The 20,280-nt window shown below is 40.7% G+C and overlaps 1 protein-coding gene across 2 annotated transcripts in view; it reads left to right on the forward strand.

Annotated features, from left to right (window-relative positions):
• The window catches only part of TTC7A (tetratricopeptide repeat domain 7A), a 168,565-nt gene that overhangs the window by 18,126 nt on the left and 130,159 nt on the right, over positions 1–20,280 (forward strand). For both annotated transcript variants that reach the window (XM_058800754.1, XM_058800756.1), the window contains exons 4-8: positions 2,817–2,947; positions 4,885–5,006; positions 11,372–11,450; positions 14,486–14,646; positions 15,076–15,139. In XM_058800754.1, coding sequence (XP_058656737.1) covers positions 2,817–2,947; positions 4,885–5,006; positions 11,372–11,450; positions 14,486–14,646; positions 15,076–15,139 — 557 coding nt within the window. The remainder of the gene's footprint in view (positions 1–2,816; positions 2,948–4,884; positions 5,007–11,371; positions 11,451–14,485; positions 14,647–15,075; positions 15,140–20,280) is intronic.

Here is a 20,280-nt window from a genome sequence, read left to right on the forward strand (position 1 = left end):
GTAACTGGAGGATGGACAAGAGGATGGAATTTGTGCTCTTTGTGCTGGTGGGCTTGTCAAGTCTTACCCAACTGCATCCTGAGCAAATCTTTTTGTTGGGGCTTTGTACTGTGGGAACTGAATTGGTGGCTGCAAGAGTAGGGAACTTATGTTGTTTTTCTTCTGTTCTTCCCCTTGTATACTGGATTTGCAGTCTGCTTGCTCTAATTTTTCTTTTCATTGCATTTCTGTGGTAGGGAAGAATAGCCCTGTTTGGATTCTGTAGAAGATTTTGTACTTGAATGACATGAGGTCGGTGCATACAGTGACAGAGAGAGAACCATGACTAATGTCACATCATGTGGGTTGTTTTCCCCCCTAGCCCTTTACAAGTAGTGCAGTGTAGCATAGTATCTGTTTTAACACACTGTGTGTTGCTGGATACTTAGTGTGGCAAGAATCCTTCTGGAGATGTTCCTTCCCCTGTCTCTGACCAGCCCCAGCTCTGTTTTTCTGCCTTGCATGGATGGGCATGTTTGTTGTCAGTACCTGATGCTGGCAGAGGCTGCTTGCTTTCCTCCCCCATGTCAGAGCTCAGAGGTAGTAACTCCTTGCAGTGGGCTGTAGCATGTATGGAAATGGCTTTTTACCAACCTCTTCTATCTGTGTGACATCTCCCACGATAAACACCCCCAAACAGACTATGTTAGGATAGCTCTTGCAGTTTGATTAAATGCTGCTTGTATATGAATGTCAGTGGATTGTACTGGATTTTTTTTGCAGGGCCTTCAACCCTACTTTGCACTTAAGGGAAATGGCTCTGAAATGCAGACTTCTTAAAATTTATTTTCACTTAAGGGAAATGACTAGAAATTCAGAGGTAGATAAAACTGAGACAGGTATAAGAAGAATATTTGTAGGTTATTTGTTCTGACTGTAGTGCTGGATACTTTTGGTTTGTTCTTTTCCTGTAGAGAGAGTTAATGAGCATTTTTTTCCTTCACTCATTACGAAGTTACAGGGTTGGAGAATGGAACCATTAAAATAATAGGAAAACAACCCATAATATAAAGACAGAGACTTCATAGATGAACTAGAGACAAAATCTGTTATATCTGGATGCTGTACAAGGTGTTTTCTGGAAGGAAGAAGAAAACACAGATTGGGCATTAGTTAAAAGCAGCAAAATGATTGTCATCCCCATCCCACACACCCTGTCAGTCTGAAATCAGTTCAGTCCTCCTGTTCTACTCTGGTCTGTATTTTCAGAGGTGAAAGGTATGAACGTGTGTTCCTTCAAGATACAGATCTTTGAGGGAGCACACTGTGTACTTGTGACTTGGGAGAGGACAGAAGGAGTGGGGAGCCACCTCCTGAGCTTGAACCAGGGAGGCCTTTTCCCAACCCACTGAACTAACTGCTTATGTCTGGCTCAAATGTAAGGCATGAGATAGGGAAACTCCTCGTGGAGTAACCAAGGGGACAGAACAAATGTTGAACATTAGAAGTAAACAAAGCTAAGACTGCCTAGGAACCTCAGGCTCCTCCAGCAGGAGCACCCAGACTGTATCATACATCATGGGGAAGCCTGGCTGCCCATTCTGCCTCACAGCAGGTTGTTGCCAAGACTCCTGGAATGAGCAGACTGAGGTGCTGTGCCTCTCAAACTGTGAAAGTCCAGGAAAGCATGGCTGGTGCCTGTGGTGGGTCCTCCCAAATCCCTTGCTACATGCTGCAGCAGTTGAAATGACTTCATTGGATAGCTGTCTGGACAGCTGAATTCTTTTCTTCTTTTGTTACCTCTGTGGATCTGTGTCAGGAACAGTAGAATTTTGTATTGCATCTTACATGTTTGTCATTGTTATTAGAGAATGCTGTTATATAAAAAATCAATTAGAAAGCATCTGCTGAACTTTTTGCAACATGTGTTGGGCTATGAGGTGTCGGTGCAGTTGTGGTTGGTGAAGATCCAAGTTTTCAAGCAGTGGTGTCTTGTAGAGATCCAGTGTGGCATAAGAACCTGTACCAATCAGAGTAAAACAGGGATATGGATGTGTAGCCCATCCAATTAGGTTTAAGAGTATAAAGGTTGTCGTAGTATGATGCCAGACAAGAGTCTGATAGTAGAAATTTTTATTGTAGGGACCAGTAGCTGTGCATCTTCAATTAGCATACTCTGTGTTTATTGGTGATGTTGGATAATGATACAAGAAAGAAGTTCAGTAGTACAAAACCCAGGGTTTTTTCCTTTCTTTGGAAAGGGAATGATCTTGTGGTTAAGAGTCTCTTGTGCCTTGCCAAGAGCTTGCTGTGTGTCCATGAGCAATCTGCATGTGCTCAGATTTTCCAAGAGAGGGCTCAGAATTTCCAACTTTGTTTCTGTATAATTTTCCAGTTAGGAATTTTTTGTTTGTTTTTTCCCCTCAACACTGCTGCTTATTAAAAGCTTCACTTGAAGTAGCAGATGCCTAGAAATGATCAAATTCAGTGCATACTGGCACTGAATTGAAGCACCCAAGATCTGTAGCTGTCTCTGAAAATATAGGCATTAATTTCTCTGTTTGCTGATTCCTGCCAGAGGGATTGTGTATCCTGCCTTTATAAGTGTTTGAAAGGCATGGTAGGAGTGTGCAGTGGTACTGTGTGTTAGAGCAGCATGACAAAGATGCCTTGCATGTGTAGGAATTGTATTTTCATGGGGGTAGTGTCCTGAAAGTCATCAAATCAAGAGGAAAACCACATGTGGAAAAGCCTTTCTGTCAGCTGGTAAATTAAGAATAGTATGGCCATACTGCTGTTGGTAGGCTTCAGTTAAAGATGATGTTGCCATTTTGCAGGTTTGTCACTGGAGCGCTCAACCAACTCAATTGCCTCACGTGCTCGACTGTGTGAAAGGGAGGAGGAAGTCATGGCTTGTTTTGAGAGAGCCTGTGTTATTGCCCAGGTATACTTGCAGGAGCTTGAGAAGGTAAGAAGAAATGTGCTTAGTGTATGGCCTGGGTGAAATTTCTAGTGGTTTCTCAGCAAAAATGAAAAAATGGAGAAATGTCAAGTGATCATAGCAAGGAGTCTGAGAACAAATTGGAAGAAGTGAGGTGTCTCAGTAAAATCATTTGCAAAACAGCAGTTTAGCTGGTCTCTACCTATTTCTTCTGAGAATGATGTCTGGAAATAAGTTCTGCCTGGGGTAAAGCACCAAATACTTTGAGATGCACAAGTTGCATCTCAAGTTTAGCCTTACTAAAGAGGAACTATGAACTTTGCATGGCAGGTGCTGGTGTGAAGGAACTCAAGGCATTTTACATCCCTGCTGTATAAATTATGCACAGCAGTGGCTATTGAGATCCCTAATGAGCTGAAAGAAACCTTTTTGGGTCAGCCATAGCAGTTTAATTACCAGTGCTTCACCTTCTCGAAGTGAACCTTGAGGAATCCAGATCATTAGAACCTAGGTCCTCCATCCCTGGAAGTAGTCAGTGCCAGGCTGGGTGGGGCTTGGAGCTGCCAGGTATAGTGGAAGGTGTCCCTGCCCATGGACAGGGACATGGGTAGGGAGGTTGAAGCTAGATGATCTTTTAAGGTCCCTTCCAAACCAAACCATTCTGTGATTAGTAGCAAGCAGCTGCTTAGCCACTGGTTGGTAGGATGGACACTGGGAGCCTTCCACTGAGCCATGCAGATAATAGGTGCTGCTGATTTGCTGGGCACATGCTTCCATGCCCTTCCAATGCCACACATTATGCTTGGCATCAGCAGTACTGATTGTTAACAGCATTTTTATCTGTCCTGTAACTGAAAGGCCTTTGACCTTCTGACCAGATACTTCTACTCTTCTCAGTAGCAAAGGTGTGGTTTTGTGTCAGGTTTTGTTTTTAATTGTATTGAAACAAGAAAAAATAAGCTTAGTGCACGTATAAAAATTCATTTAAAAAGCCAACTGAGAAGAGGCCTGCTCTGTTTCTCTGCAGAAAAAAAAAAAAAGTGGAATAGTCTTTAAATTGAAATGATTACTGTCCTTCTATTGTGGAAGGATGAGTTCCTGCTGGTGCTGGACACTGTAAATTTCTTTTACTGACAGCTTGGATCTGCAAAGAAGGAAAAGGATCTGACCTGTAATTTGCTTAGAATCATAGAATCAGTAAGGTTGGAAAAAACCTCTGAATTTACTGAGGCCAGCTATTGATTCAGCACTGCCATGTTTGTCACTAAACCATGTTGCCAGGTGCCAGCACCACATGCTTTTTGAACACTTCCAAGGATGATAATTCCTTGACCACTTCCCTGGACAGCTTGTTCCAATGCTGGACCACTCTCTCAGTGAAGAAATTTACTTGTGTTGCAACTTGAGGCCATTTCCTTTTGTTCTATCACTTGTTACTTGGAAGGAGACTGACCCCCCCACCTCCCTACAACCTTCTTTCACATAGTTGTCTCTGACACAAAAATGCAGGGTTGATGACAGACACAGTGGTACCAGTAAGGCAGCACAACCAGGGAAGATTTGATAAGACAAATAGAGGAAAGGTTAAGATTCTTTCATCAGGACTCCTGATGGCTTGCTAACTCTTAACAAATATTTGTTATATTGAACTAGATAAACCTACTCAAACATTGTATTGTTATTTCTGTGCAACATACGGGATCTTTGTAATTTGTGTGGTATTTCCCAAGCTGTTGGTGTTAATATGCAGCTTTCTACTTACTTTATTAAAGGTTGGAAAGGTATCAAAACTCATATTGCATGCAGAATATCTCATGGAAGACATTGTATATTTTAAAATTTATTTTATAACATTTTTGAATAGCTGATAAGTTTAATTGTTGAAGATGTTACTGGCTCACAAGAACCTGGCTAGTTCCAATAGTTACCTGTATTCCAAGATATTTCTTTTTTTCCCCTTACAGACCTTAAACAACACACATTCAAGGAGTATCAAGGGCAGCAATGTGACTTACTCTGAGTTTGAACTTTCCTACTTTCTGGAAGCAGCTCTACAGAGTGCCTACGTGACTCAGTTAAAAAAAGGGTAGGTGGATGGAGGTATTAATAAAATTAGATAATATTGCATGTTTTGTCTCAGATGAAGACTTGTTTTTTTTCTTATGTTCTGTTATGACTTTTGGCTGCTGGCTCATCTCAAGTCTCCTCAGTGTCCTTCCCTGTCTTCTGTTTGTGTCTCTCTGTCTTTCTTAAGAGTCATTTTTCCAGACCTACAAGTAGGATGAGGTAGAACAGTATTCTTGTCTTGACTCAGCTCCCTGTGGAGACAAGGGGGGTTTGACTGTAGAGAGAGAGTGGAATTTACACTGCTTTTCAGCACCTGGTTTAGAGCTCAGTAAAATCTTACAGGTAGTTTCTTTCATTTATTTGTTTGTTTGTGTAAGGTCTTAAATATGCCAATCAATGCTGCAAATCTGTGTGGTTTTACTCTGGAGAATGTATGCAGGAACAGTGCTACTCCAGGGTATTTATTATGCCTCTGAAACACAGCTCCCAGTGAACTTCAAAAGGGCAGGAGGAGTTAATATCTATGAGCCTACAATGAATTTTATGAGCCTTCAGTGAAAAACCTTCTCAAGATCAGCAGAAAAGATTCTGGACACTTCCAAAGGCCATTGGTGAGGACATGCTGTTCCCTAAACCAGGCTGTGTCTTCAAAATATAATTAACTCTGGTTATCCAATGGAGAGATTTTGTCATGTGGGAGAGTGTCTCTTCAGCATGTGTAAACAGCACTTGTAAGATTCTGTCCTTCCTTAGTCCTCTTCTTGCACCATATTATCCCATTTATTATCAAGGAGTCAGATTCTGGGTTTCTCACCACAAACTGTGTTCACAAATATTTAATTTTGTCTTTTTTTGCCTTCACCCCCAGCGAAAGATACTTTCCCTCCTTTTCTTCACTTCTTTTCCTGCTGAGTAGAATGGGAAAAGAAAGCAAAAAAACAAACCAAAACCAAAAAAACCCCAAAAACCTAGGAAAAAAACCTCCCAGTAAAAATCAGTTGAAATCATTCTGTAGAAAAATGATACTATTCTTTGATTCTGCTGGAGGAGGAGCTTGCTTCTTGTTTAGGGCTTTTTTGCTACCTTTTTATCCCTGAGGATGACTTTAAATGCAACTGCGAATAGCTGCTGTTCTCCATGTGTGTAGAGCAAAGCTGTCCTCTAAGCATATCTGTGAGATGTGCCTTCAGGTAAGCCTTGTTTTCACCTGGAGGCTTACAAAAACACAAAGCTCAGATGTTGTAAAATGACCCCTTTAGTCAGGCAAGTACAAGTTTATGCATAAAGCAAAGTATGAACTTGTAAAGCATAGTCTCAGTATCTGCTTGGTGTGTGTTTTTCCCAGGTGAGGCTGAGGGTTGGCCAGCTGTGGCACAGTATGTGCTTTCCTAACCTTCTGCCCTTCTCAGGGCAAACAAAAAGCCCAGGTCTTGCCAGTCAGCTCATTAACTATGTAGTAAAATAAAATCCCATTTAGAACATATGGCATGGATGTCCTCCAGGCACCTTTTGAATATCAAACTCATGTTCATTTTATTCAGCAACATTGTAAATTCAGTCTTCATCAGTGATGAGTTCATTATATCTAGCAGGATATTTTGGCCATTACTGTGTTCGTTATATCTAGCAGGATATTTTGGCCATTGGGAGCCCTGTGTGCTCCCTTCTCATATATTTTAATGATAGCCTTAAAAACAAAAACCGAATCCCTAACAAACACAATCCACAAAAAATTACAGGAACACAATTTGAAGCAAAATACATGTGTGAATTAAGCCATGCTTTGATTATAAGCTGAATTGCTGCAATAGCAGCAACATGTTCTCTGTAGCTGTCTCCTGATGAAAGAGCAATGGAGCTCCTGCAGCTGGGATGGGAGTGGAATCCCACGGGCTCCTGACCTCCAGCAGAGCAAGTGAGAAACGTCAGCCAGGGTTGCAAAGTCCGCTGGGATAAAAGGAGCCTGGTGGGACGTGGCAATTCCTCTGCCCTCGCAGCTGATACTAATGTGTGGTTTCTGCCACCAGAGGGCATAAGCAGCATTGGGATATGTTATGGGAAGGGGAGGGATATGAGAAGAAGCTTTTTAGGATGCTTCATGAGTATAGTAGATTACTCCACCTGATACTGAACAGCTCAAAGAAATACTTTTGTAACCCTTATTGCTTCCAGCGTGTTCAGGTAGGAAATAAGCCTTGGATGATGACTGCTCAAGCTCTCAGGGGGTAGGTCCTATCAGGTGGGATGTCCTTCCCCAGTGCTACATGTGTATAAAAGGAATAGTGAGTGTTTTATTTTTGTCTCAATGGGCAGAAGAGCTCAGGGATACAAGTGCTGTTGTTATGCTTTTGTTCCTGCTGGCAGGATCAGATATGCTCTTCTCAGAGTGTGATCAGGGATGCCCTTTTCTCTTGCAGTGTGCAGTGAAAAGAAGACACCAATATAAAAGAAAGGCCCAGGCTCCCCTTCAGGTGTTGAACTGCCAGCTGTAAGGAACAGCAAGTCTTTCAGCTGTAGATGTCACAGATGCTTTTAATGAGATGCCACATAAAAACATTGTGTTGCTGAAGATGCATTTCCTGCATTGTTTGCCATGCTGGAACCCAAGAAAGCTTTCTTTTGGTCCTCCAGTGAGGAATGTTGATGCTGTGGATGTAGAACATAGGAAGGCAGATGCTGTCATACCGTAAGAGGCAGCCAGTTGTCTTGAGGTTATCACCTCCACTAGATTTTGGGTTTTGGTTGATTGTTTGTTTTGGTTTTTCTCTGATGCAGATGTGTGAGTATTAGGCTGATTTCTTTTTGCCTTTTCTTCTTGTGTCTATGTATGAACAGCTGTTTAAGGAGAGGCTATGGTTTGTTAGAAACCTGGGTGAGGTGCAAAGATGCAAAAGGAGATTGGCAAAGGCAGCGATGTAGCTGATGTTTCTGTGCTCTGGCTACTGCTTTACTCTGGAGGGGTGATGCTGCAAGCTACCAAGAATTATCTCAAGATGTTCTTTTCTGTCTGTCAGCAACTGATTGTTTTAGCAGTAAATGAATAGGGATAAGAACAGGATCTGCTGGTGACCGTGTTGGGGGACTGTCTTTGCAAACCTCTGTGCCCACAGTCCACTCCTTTATTGTCAGTACTTTTTTCCAGCAATTTGCATTAGAAAATAGTGTACTTCTTCGTTTTCTAGTATATTAACATTTTATGTAATGTTAACCAAACTGTGTGACATAACTCTGATGTGACTGCTTGACTGCTTTGATTCATGGACTGGTAATTAATTTATATTGACATGGTACATGCACAAAACAAATTTTTATGCCAAGCTGGACTGACTGGACTCTAGAGTTGCTCTTTGTCACAGTTTGTGCCCATGACTGTTTGTGTTCATTTTTATTAGATTAACTGTAACTGAATCCTAAAGTGCTCTCCATCATGTTTTTTTTCAAATGGTGCTCTAACCACTACTGTGGCTAAAACTAAAACCAATGCAATTTAATGATCATGTCCTTTTCCCTTCCTGTTTTTCCTCATTTCTTTTTCTGGCCTCTTAGCAATACAATAGGGGTCTATGGACTCTTCCAACTCATTTAATTTCCATGATCTAATGTTCACTTATGATGCCATGGCTGGAGGGAACATTACCTGGGATTTCCAGGTAGTCCTCTATCCAAGTCTTTCAGAGACTCAAGATTGTTTAGTTTCTGATCTAAGTAAGATCAAGTGTTTGCACCATGGATTGCCAGAGGCTTTATGACAACATCCTCATCCAGTCACCTCCATAGCATGTATTTCTGTTCCAAATACATACTTTTCTTTTTGTTAATTTCTTAAGGTCCTAATTAAAAAAAAAAGTCCCTTCAATTGCACATTTAGAATAGAAAGGGCACATATTAATGGAACAGTGAGTTCATTATTGTTATGAACAGAGCAATTCATATGCTCAAAATGAAATGTGCTCAGATGTGCTCCTGGCTTGGAACAGTGGAGTGGAAAGACAAACTCCTGTGTTTGCAGGCAGGTGTGCTCTGTCTCCTGTCACAGCTCAGTTATGTTTGATAAAGTTCAAAATACAAAAGCTGCCAAGCCAAATCCTCAGTCCTGTAGAACTGGTATTGTTGAGAGCTCAGGGGATGGAGTGGGTGCTCTTTGATAGATCCTGACCACATGGGCAGCTGTCTGGGAGGTGGTGAGTGCTGGGTGCTCCTCCTGTGCCACCCATTTTGCACTCCTGCCTTCTGTTAAAGGTGTTCCTAAGCATTTGTCATGTGCTGCATGGTTCCAGCCCTGACTACTGACAGATGGGCAGCAATTTGCCATTTAGTCTTTCATTCACTTCAGTGTATCTGTTCCTTGTTTTTCTTCTCCCCTTCCCCCAACCCAGAGCAAGGTGTTTCTGCCAGGAGGCTTAACTTGTTTTATGGCCTTGTGTAAAATGTTGGACTGTAATGGTGCCTTAGTTTTCTAGGAACAAAAAACTCATTTTATCTCCTTTGGTAGGTTTTTCTTCTCGAAAGTATGTCCCAAATATGAAATTAATTGGCTTTGCAAGTGGTCACTTGTCTTCTTCCTGATGTTGGTTAATGCAATTCATTGGCACCTTATTAAGACAAATATCATTATGCTAACAAGAGACCTAAATAAATGCATTTTTGAAAATGCTGCAGAACTGTTATACTCCATAACTCTTCTGTCCAACCTCCTAAGGAGCCCATGGAAGAACAGAAAATGCTGGTAGTTTTCAGTAATCAGGAAGAGCAATTGGGTAGCTGAATTGTTTTGATGGGGGAATTTATTATTTCTATGTGGTAGTAAATACCATGTAGGCAGTTCTGTTGGATTTGGTCACTACTTGTGCATAAGGTCCAGAACTGCATCTTTGTGAGTATATTCTGTTCTAGAACCATGAAAAAGCTCCTGATGTCTTGGCCTTGTCATTGGAGTGCTTGCTGAAGTATTTAAGTCCAACTTCAAAAAACATTCTTGACCTTTTTTCCTCTTGATAAACTCAAAGCACATTTTTTACTTGGGAGAAAGTGGAAGGAAAAAAGACAGCATCTGACTTTACAAGTCTTCAGCTTTTTTTCTCTTGTCGTACTTTCTTGCCTGCCTGTACACTGCCCGTGATTAGACAGGCTACAGATTACCTCACAATTTGAAACTGAGATGGGTATTGCTTGGCAGTAAGGCCATATGCATTTGCAGTCTGTGTCATGGTGACTACAAGCTTTAGGGTGGCATTTTATGTAGCCAGTGCTCATGGTAAACAGGATGACATTTTCATCTATGTACCTCCAAAATAATTACCTTTTTTTTTGTTGTTATCAAATGTTTGCTGTTGATTCTGGAGTGCAAGGAGGTTTGCAGTGCATGAAAGCAGGCACAAGTGAAATTTATACTGCTTACCTTCAAAATTTAATCAGTTTGACAGAAAAGGTTTTTATGGCTTTGTTTATAAATGAAATTTAGCTTTCGTCTGCACAGAAAATTCTCCTGGATAAGCTGAAGTGACAGTTAATGTACCAGTACAACTGCTTATTTTGTTGTCTTGTACAGCATTGCTTCTTTTCTGTTAGCTTGTATGTCTTTGGGTGGCTTTGACCCTGCAATAAATGTGCATTGAACCATTTTGCAGTTACTGTGGTGGTGGGGCCATGTCCTTAGCCTTGAACAGCTGATAGGCTGCCAGTGTGTTAACTGATATGTACAGTGTTTAATCTTTCCTCTCTGCATCTCCCTGAGTGCACAGGCACGATTAAGATAGCATTTGGCAACTAGTCAGCTTTAATTGCTCATGGTGTATGCAAAATAATGATTTTTTTAAAAATTTGGTTTTTTTAGTCTAACCCTTTTACTGTGGGTTAAGCTGTGCTTGCAGACAGTTACTGCAACTTAGCTGCCTGATAATTAACTGTTTAAACCACTGTAATTTCATCATGTGCCTGGACCATCAGACACAAAGCATTTAAGCACCACCTAAAAGAAATCGTCACTTAAAAGCATCACGTAAGCTCAATATAATTCAAACAAGTACAATCTGTGTGTATGAAGAAGAGATGTGGATGCTTTTAAGGAGCAGCATCTGCTTTATAAATATAAGCTATGAAAGGCTTCCAAATGTCCCCTCTGTTCATCAAATGTGAATGTGATCTTCTCTTAGGAAGCCATCTGGAGTAGGCAATGCTGCAGTCAGTGCCTTGCTCTGTGCCATTGTCCTGTCTGTGCCTCAGAGTGACTTGTCTCACTATTGCACACTCGGTGTTAGTGATTGTTTCAAGGGTTGCTTGAACTTCAGGTGTGGTGCCGAGCTTTGGCACATCATAAAAATATTCTATCTCCATTGTGCTGATTTTTGGGGGTTTTTCATTATTTTTTTTCTGTCTTCCCTATAGAAATATTGTGAAAGGAATGAGGAGTCTGCGAGAAATACTACGGACTGTAGAAACAAAAGCTACTCAGACCTTCAAAATGGTAAGGGAACGGGAAATGGGAGGGTGGGGCAGTCGGGTATGCAGGACTTCTATTAATTGGCCAGTGTTGTAGCACAAAAGTGTATTTGTCCTCACTTGATTGATTGCTGGCTTTATTTTTTTTACCTTTTTTTCTAATTTTTTAACTTTTGGAAGTCATATGTCAAGTGATCCCCTTAATTCAAAGACCTGCCCAATTGAAACTTCCAGGCTTTCAGACCTAGGGGTGTAGGTTACTTTTGTTTGGTTTGTGTTTTGTTTTTTGTTTGATTGTTTTGCTTTCTTGGTTTCAGTGCATTTTCTAGCCCTAGTAGAAACAGAGATGTTATTAGTTTGACAGTGCTGTGCTCAGGTGAAGCTGTCTTGTTTTCTTTCTCAGTTTCAGTGTGCATGCACACCTTTCTGCATTTGCATGTAAAGGATTAAGTACTTCTGTCTCTTGGAGCAAGCAGTGCTTTTTTTAGACTGACATCTTTCAATGTTCCTTCTGTAAAAACCCTCTTCAATACAGTACAGAGTGATTTTAATTGTTTTAATTGTTTTTTTTTTGTGTTGGCATTCTGCTTCTTTGCATCCTTTTATCCTGAATGTCTCAGGTAAAGAAATATTTATGTGCCTGTTTACCTTCTTGGACCTTTCTGTCTCCCCTTGGAGAGATCTTGTACTGAAGTTACTCAAGAGGTGACAAGGTCAACAGCTTGCAGAGTAACAATCTTGGGAATAAAAGCTTTGCAGCCCCAATAGCATTGATACTCTTACAGTTAAACTTGTACTTAATTCTGCTTTGTGTTTTGTGTCATTCCAGAGAACTTGGGCAGGGGAGGTGGGCGTGGGTTTGTGTAGTGTTTCTGAGACTACCGATGCATGTGGAAGCTTGTCCAGCAAATTAGAAGAGATGACTTAAATAATTGTCCACTCCAATGGTTGTGTCCTTTTCCAAGCTGAGATCGGGGCTCAGCAGTATTTTTGTGCTCGCCTGTTTTATCACTTTGCCGAAATGAGTCTGACCATCTGCTGCTCCTAGACTGTGACAGAACGTGGCTCAATTGCTCCTGTCCCTGTGCAACTGGGGACAGCTGTACAACACCCTGGGGGATTTGTCCCTTAGGGGAACTCTCACGGTGGTTATTCAATAGCTTTTCCTGAGATTTAGAAATTGCATTTTCATCTTCTTATTTATTTTTAAAGAGCCATCAAGAGGGCAAAGGGAGGATTGTGCTTAATTAAACAAGTTTTTCAAGCATGAAAGTAAAACGCATGATTTTTTTTTTTCCTCTAATTTGTGGGATCACAGTGTTCTTCAAGCATAATGATGCTTTTTTTAGCCAAAGGCAGAAATAACATTAATCAGAGTCTTGGCCTTTTCTGGTTTGTTTGGTCTTATTCAAAACAAGAGTGAAGCTAATTTACACAGCTACTGTACTGTATGTTAAAATTAAAGACACTAGAAGTGTTTGTTGCTGCCTTCTGAATGGCTTACCACAAACTGTACTCCTACTTCTGTGTGAGCCAGTAGAGATCTTTGTATTGCTGGCAAATTATTTTCCCTCCCCTCTAAGACTATAGGAAAAAATATAGGAGAGTTGACTCCTCAGGGTAAAACTGACTAAATAATTACACACTGAGATGATAAAATGATACTGGCTAATGTTGCAGGGCCCTAGGCTATTTTGCTCATAGTTACTTGCTATAAAAAGCATAGAAAAGCTTAGTTAGACAGCTTTCTGTAACTTGTCAGTAGCAGGGCAGGGAAGGTCTTGGGGTTTCCAGGGAGTTGCATGTGGTGACATTTCTTTGAGACACCATGGTACACTCAGCCCACTGCCATCAATGAAGCCTCCCTTTATGATGTTTAAGGGGTGGTACTGTGGTTGTATTTTAGACTAATTCAGTGAATTCATGTGTGGTGAGGGGGTGAAAATCAGGAGCCTTGCATCAAAGCAAGTTATTTTGCTGTAATTGGGAATAGGAACTTTAATCTAAGTGTGGTTTATTTGATCCCATAGATTTTGAGGTATGACATCTATAACATATGTGTCCTGATATTTAAAAGAAAATTACTGTTGGTGGGCTCATAATACATCTCTAAGTGTACATTTCATATAAAATACATATCCAGTAGTCAGAGAAGTTGCAAAATACTATTTGCAATTATTAGGACAGAAGTGCTGAAGTGTCAGCCTGCCCTCTGTTTTGTGCAGGATTTACTTTACAGCAAAGAGTGGTGTGCTGCTTAGAATTCATAGAGGATACCACCCATTGTGATGTCTCTGAGCTTGTTTGCAGGCTCATCTATGTACAGTGCAAGAAATTATAGATTTGATGGGTATCAGGCCAGGGTAAATGCCAAAGATACTTCTGCTTAGTGAAGTTAACTTGCCTCCTTTTGGGCCCAGCTTGCCAGCTGTGCATATGAAGTGGAAAGCAACTATTGAAGGGTCTTTGGCTGCTTGATGGTAAAAAAAGTACATGTGATGTTGCTGTCCCACTATAAAGTTCCTAAGCATCTTCTCTCCTCCCTCCTTTACTGCAAGAAGAAGAGAGAAGCAGTACCAAGATGAAACTATGAGTCTATAAGGGAGAGTGACATGAACAGATGAAAGGTTGATCTTTGAAAGCTAACACAAGTTGCCTCTGGTCCCGAGACTTGCATACAAAGTTCTGAGGCTGAGCACACGATGTCCTGTCATCCCACTCCTATATAGTAACTATTGTGAGATTCTCAGCAATCCATGTGGCAATCAGTTGTCCTTGTTCACCAAAGCATCCCTTGCTGTCAGGCCTTTTGGATAACTTTTTTCCTAGAGCATTGCAACAAGACCGTGTAAATGCAGAAGTTTGGTCTTTTCTCAGGAGGGAAGAAACTGTCCCTTTTGTAGACCTTAGCAGGTGATTTTGCTACTCCAACTTTCTGAAGAGTGGTGCTGTCACACTGGTACATCTCCTTCCCAAGGTGGAAGGAACATAGTGAGGGGTGAATCTTTTGTGTTGGAGAAGGTTTCACTGATATGTGTCTTTTTCTGTACTGGTCTCTAGACTGCAGCCAAACAGTTAGCCCAAGTACTTCTGCATTCCCTCAGTGAGGACTGTTACTGGAGCCCTTTATCCGATCCACTTCCTGAGTTCATGAACAAGGAATATCAGTCTTATGTTAGCAATCTTCTTTGTCGGAGGCCTGAGCTGTACTCAGAAGAGAAGTAAGTGTTCATTTTTATTTCAGTTCATTGGAAGGAGGAAGGAGTCTATTTGAACACTCCTCAGTACTACTAATTATGTCACTGATTCATGTAGTAGTTTTGTGCCTTCCTGTTTTTCAACTTCCCACTAAAAAGTCTGCTGAAAAATAAAACCTTAAACTTTGAGTGTTTTCCCCCCACCCCAGGAAGAAGCAAGTCCAGCGAAAGAGCTGTCTTTGCTATGAAATTGAAATAATCTATTTAGTGTTCAGTATAACTCATCTAAGATATATTGCAGAGCTTTTAATTGTGTGAACCTGCAAAGACAGTATTACCTAGCAAATGAATTATGCATGAGATGTTTCAAGTTACTGCTTCTCTTGTGAAATGAGAAAGAGGCTGGCAGGATAACTCTTGATCTTCCTCAGAAAAATGTGTTCTGTCTTTCAGTGTGTACTGCCCTCAAGACAATGTAGAAGAGGCTCTTCTCCTCCTCCTAATCAGTGAATCCATGGTAAGCCAAAAATGAGTTTGTAGTATTAATAGTGCAAAGGGATATCTAGCATTCCATGTCTCCTGGTTGGTTTTGTTTACAGAATCTTCCCTAGATAAACAGAAGCAAAGCTTCAGATGCTGAGTGGAAATGCTATCTGTTATTTTATTAGTGGCACCCCCTTTTTTAAGTGGAATTTCAGTGAAGAGTTTGGGAATTGTCAATAAGAGACATTGATTGCATTCACCATAGCTGTATGCAGGTTCTGACATCCAGATACATTGTCAGTAGACAGACATTTCCATTCATAACATCTGTGTGGATTTATGGATCAAGAATGAGAGGAAGAGGCCTTGCCTAAAGCCAGGCATGATGGTGGTACCTGCTGTTTGGAATTGCAGGATGCAGTACTCTGCTTTCATGCCTTAGTCTGCAGTCGTTTGTTTTTTGACAGTTTCTGATGCAGTGATACAGGAAATCTTGTGACATGCAGAAACATTCATAATAAGCTGCAGTTAAATAATTAGATTTCTTCTATTTATAATGTTGGTGGCTTTAAAATATCCATTTAAGAGGCAGGCAGAAAACTGGAGGAAAAATAATTGCATGGAGACTTCTGGTAATTTTCATGTTCTGAGAAGATGCAAATGCACAGAAAATGTGTAAGAAATGTTTTCTGAAAATGTGTAAGTAATGTTTATTTTGCTTTAAATACAGAGTGGTCACTTGTACCTCAAAATGAGATTCAAAACCTTGGAACATCAACAACCTTCTTAGAAAATTTTTAATAACTTTCAGACAAATTGAAAAAAGATACTGTGGAAACTTTGGTTTTTGCTTTCTTCAGTTTTTCTTGTCTGGTTCTTCTGGCACAAGTTCTTTCCCTTTTCCACAAACTTCTATAGAAGAGGGCAATTTAATATTGTCTGCTTTTAAAATTCAGGGAAAAATTCAAGAGGTGGAACCACCCCAAAATATTAAACTGACTTCAAAATCATGTACTTCTGAGTGTTGCTATGTGCTCTTCAGTGCTTTCTAGATTAAATCTCTTCAGCGCATCTGCTTTGTGTTTTCAAGGGTTTTTCTTTAGTCAGAAGGGCTTTTCATAATTAGAAGTGGAGACTACAGGAGTGAGGGCTTGTAGGATATCATGTGCACTTCTATTAAAATCAGAAGTACTCCTGTCAGTGAGGGCTTGTTGGGGCTGCTCCAAGCAGGAGGAGGATTGAGGTCTGGAGCAGTGACAGAACTGGGATTGGATTTGCTGTTATAGAGTCCATATGGAACCTCAAACTCCACAATCTTGTTCTGCTGAGGAGGAGAAAGTTATCCCTACCTAATAGCATTTAAAATGTTGAACTAACTGGTCTTGTAGCTAAATTATGGATGAAGTAGTGTGCAAATGGTATTGGTAGAAACAGGACTGCTGTGGTGAGTTCTAGGTTAAGTAAGTAAGCTTGGTATATGCTTAAATGCTGCTTCTGATATATAGGAACTTCCTGGAGGAAGATGCAAGGCACTTTGATTTGCTACATATAAAACAAACAAGAGAAGCTCTTTTAGCAGAGCACTGTAGGAGCCACATAACTGTATTTCTGATTTTGGGGAAATGGAACATCTGAGCCTTCATCTTGCATCAGCCTTGCCACAAGTTTGTTCTAACTAAAATTCAGGACAAGTGTATAGAAATGCACTTAGGAATCACATGAATGTTCTTCCTAAGTGAAGGAACAGAGGGAGCAATCTAATTTTTACATATGTTTGTAATCCATAAATACTTTTGTGTACATTTTTATTATGGTACTTAGAAAGGGAAGTTTTGTTAACTTACGATGTGACGTTTCCCTAACAGCATTGCTGTAGGCTAGTGAGTTTTCTCATGTACAAGTTTGTTGTTTGTTTAAAGTGTTGGTTTTTAGTTTAGTGTGTGTGTGTTTTTTTTTTTTTCTTTAAAAAAGCAATTTATGGAAGCTCATGAAATGAGCTAACTAGAAGCAAATTTGTAATTGAGGGCTCTCCCTAATGATACAATGTTAACAGCTGAATAAAACATACTTTGCTTCCTGGAGACAATGTCAATGACAAGTGTTTCTGTGGGCCAGTAAGCAACATAGTTAGTGTTCCTGGATTTTGACTGGATTAGGTGTTCTTCCAGTATTTACAATTGTGAACCCCTTAAAATGAAACAGAAGTATGCAATTACATTGGCTTCTGTGATGCTTCGGTCTGTCAGAGCAAAACTGACCAGAAAGGTGGTACTTCTCTCTGATTTTTAAAGAGACAAAAGCAGTCAGGCCATTGTAACTCTCTTGCAGGACTGTAAAGCCGAACAGCTTCTTCACCTGTTCCTTAGTCCTGCTACTCTAAAATTACCTTGAAGAGGGACAGAATTAGGGGAAGGAGACACAGAAAGAAATTTCAGCTTGTGGAGGGGACACTGAGTAGAGATGAACTGGGGAGGAGCATAAATCATCAGAGAACTTCTAAGTAAATGTGTACTGAAAAGGAGATGTGGTACTTTTTCAAGAATTATACACCTGGAACACCTTTGCTGCTGAAATCCACTTTGTTTTTATGTTTGACTTGCCTTCCTAAGGTGAAGCTGACATCTGCTTTGCCAGAATCTGTGTGACTTCCAAGAAGATGTTATGGGAGGGTAAAACAGTTCCTGTGAAGGAGAAAGCAAGAAATTGCCTTGAGATTCTTGAAAGCCAGAGCCTATTTCTCACCAAACCTTCTCTGGCTCTTAATGGTGGACACTTCTGGCTTGTGGTTACTTATCCCTTTCCCTTGCATTGCAAGGGACTCAGTTTGCATATTCTGGTGGGATGAAATGAAAATATATTCAAAAGAGGCAATTAACAGTTCCTTCACTATTTCACTCTGCCTTTGAGCTGAAGAATGTGAAAGGTTTTCAAATGGCCAAATAACATGGAATCCTCTTTCATGGCTCTGGAGATGTGTGGATATATTAACACTTTCACTGAAAGCTTGTAGCCTGCTTTGCCATGGCATCTCACGAATTGCCTCCTGTGTTCTTTATGTCCTGTTAAAAATGGGAACCTATTTTCATAAGCTGAGGTATCTCAGTAAACAATGAGAAGAATCCTGGTTGTTGAGCTTGGCAAATGTTCCTTCTCTGTGCCAGCTGTTCTTTAGTCACAGCCTTTGGCTGTAGAGTTCTCATGAAGGAATCTAGCGAAACAAATCAGGCAGCCTGAAGATTGCCACAGTCAAAGCTGTTTTTATGGGTGTTTGTGGCCTCCTGGCTACTCTGTCATTCCTTTTGTATAGCCTAAGTTATGGTGTGGATGGGCTGTGTTTCTGAGAGGACAAAAATGGTCTCCTTCAGACCAAGAAGACCAGTTGGTGACAGCCTTTACAAGCTCAGGCTGTGGCAGAATGATGTGCTCCTATCACGTGTTGGAGAAACATGGCCTTGCCTATTTTTAAACCACTAGTCCTCTCTTTTACTGTATTTAACCCATCTAAACCAGTGACACTGATTGTGAGGAGAACTGAGGACATATTGTCACTTGCTGCAGTGTGATTTTTCTGCTTCACCTACCAATGGGAGCAGGACTGGTTCTGCCATCAGAGACTTTGGTGCTTTGAGCTGCAGGGTGTAGACAGAGGAGGTTTGGCATGACTAACCCTTAGCTGCAGTTTTGTTTATTTTAATAGCTATTCCCAAGAGTGTGCAGAGTTGACTGCACTGCCCTTAAAGTTAGCCAGAAGCTTCTCAGAGCGAGGAATGGAACACTTCGTATTACTTTTCTGTGTTTACTTTTGAGGTTGAAAAAGAAAAGGAAAAGTTCTTTGTTTGCATTTAGAAACCTTCCCTTCTTTAATCTGAGGTCCAACATACAGTCTGAAATGCCTTTATTCAGTGCTGGCAATGCTGGCTCTTACAACTGGGGAATTTGGCTGATGTGGTCCACCAGACAAACTAGGTAACATGGTTTATTTTTTTTTTGGCTCTGTATTCATTCATACTGGAAATAAAGCTCCTTGTATCCAAAACTAATAAATTCTGTGCCTGTGTAACGAAGATTAGAAATGTCATCCACATCTTATCTCTGACTTGAATCCCTAAAGGCGATTTGACCTTGGAGGGCCTGAGAGCATGAAACAGATGGTGAGGGGGAAGAGAGATACTGGGACTTGTCCTGTTCTTTTTACTGGTGAGAACAAACTCATGGCTGAGAGCGTGCCTTTAACAGAATCATGTTAGACCTGTGTATTTTTAAACACAGAAATAAATAAAACCTGTTAGCTCTTCAGTTCCTAGTTTTATAAAATAACACTGTCCAACAAATGAGTTGGGGAAGAAGAATCTCTTGTTGCTTTTGTAGGCTGGTTTTTCCTTTTTCCCTTTTGTTTTTTTAATGGCACCAAGCCCAGTGATGATACAACAGCTGTATGACCATCATGCCTATTTTACTGAGGGCCATTGGACTGTGGCAGCTGAGAGAGACAACTGGGGGCAGGGTTGCCTGCTCTGTTGGTTCCTGCCAAATCGCACTTGTGCATTTACAGTAGCAAATCTGGCTGTCTCTTAACCGGTTTGCAAGGCAAAGCTATGTGTTTGGGACCTGCAAAGATGGACTGCAGAATGTTTCTAGTGGGAAATACACTACCTCTGCTAATTACCTCTTGAATAAATGTTTCTAATGTGAGTTGCTAGAGAGCAGGGTATGAGAGCTTTTTTCCTTCTGCTTTGCAAGGAAGTCTTGTTTCCAGACTTGCAAGGAGGATGTAAATTCTTGGAAGATAGCTTTCTAAATCCAGATAACTGTTAGCAAATGGATGACTTTGTTACCCAAGATAATATCCATAAACAAATTTGCTTACTTTCTGCTTCTCTGTCTTCATTTTGTGTAGGGTTGTGTGGATGTTTTGGATGGGGCTGTATGTCTGTCTTACTTTCAGTGATGTTTCCAGAATTAGTTCTGCTACAGTACAAGGTGTTAGAATGCACCTGAAACATGTAAAATATATCTATGTGGTCATATTTAATAGGCAATTATAAGGGGCTGTTTTGATGAATTGACATCTGAATTGGACCCCAGTAACTTCTGGTCTGTTGCTTACCAGAAATGAGACAGATGCCATGTGGTTCACAAGGGGATAAGTTTTCATTTGCTGTGCTTCTGGTCTGA

The sequence above is a fragment of the Ammospiza caudacuta genome, chromosome 3, assembly GCF_027887145.1.
Source record: "Ammospiza caudacuta isolate bAmmCau1 chromosome 3, bAmmCau1.pri, whole genome shotgun sequence".
Taxonomy (NCBI): domain Eukaryota; kingdom Metazoa; phylum Chordata; class Aves; order Passeriformes; family Passerellidae; genus Ammospiza; species Ammospiza caudacuta.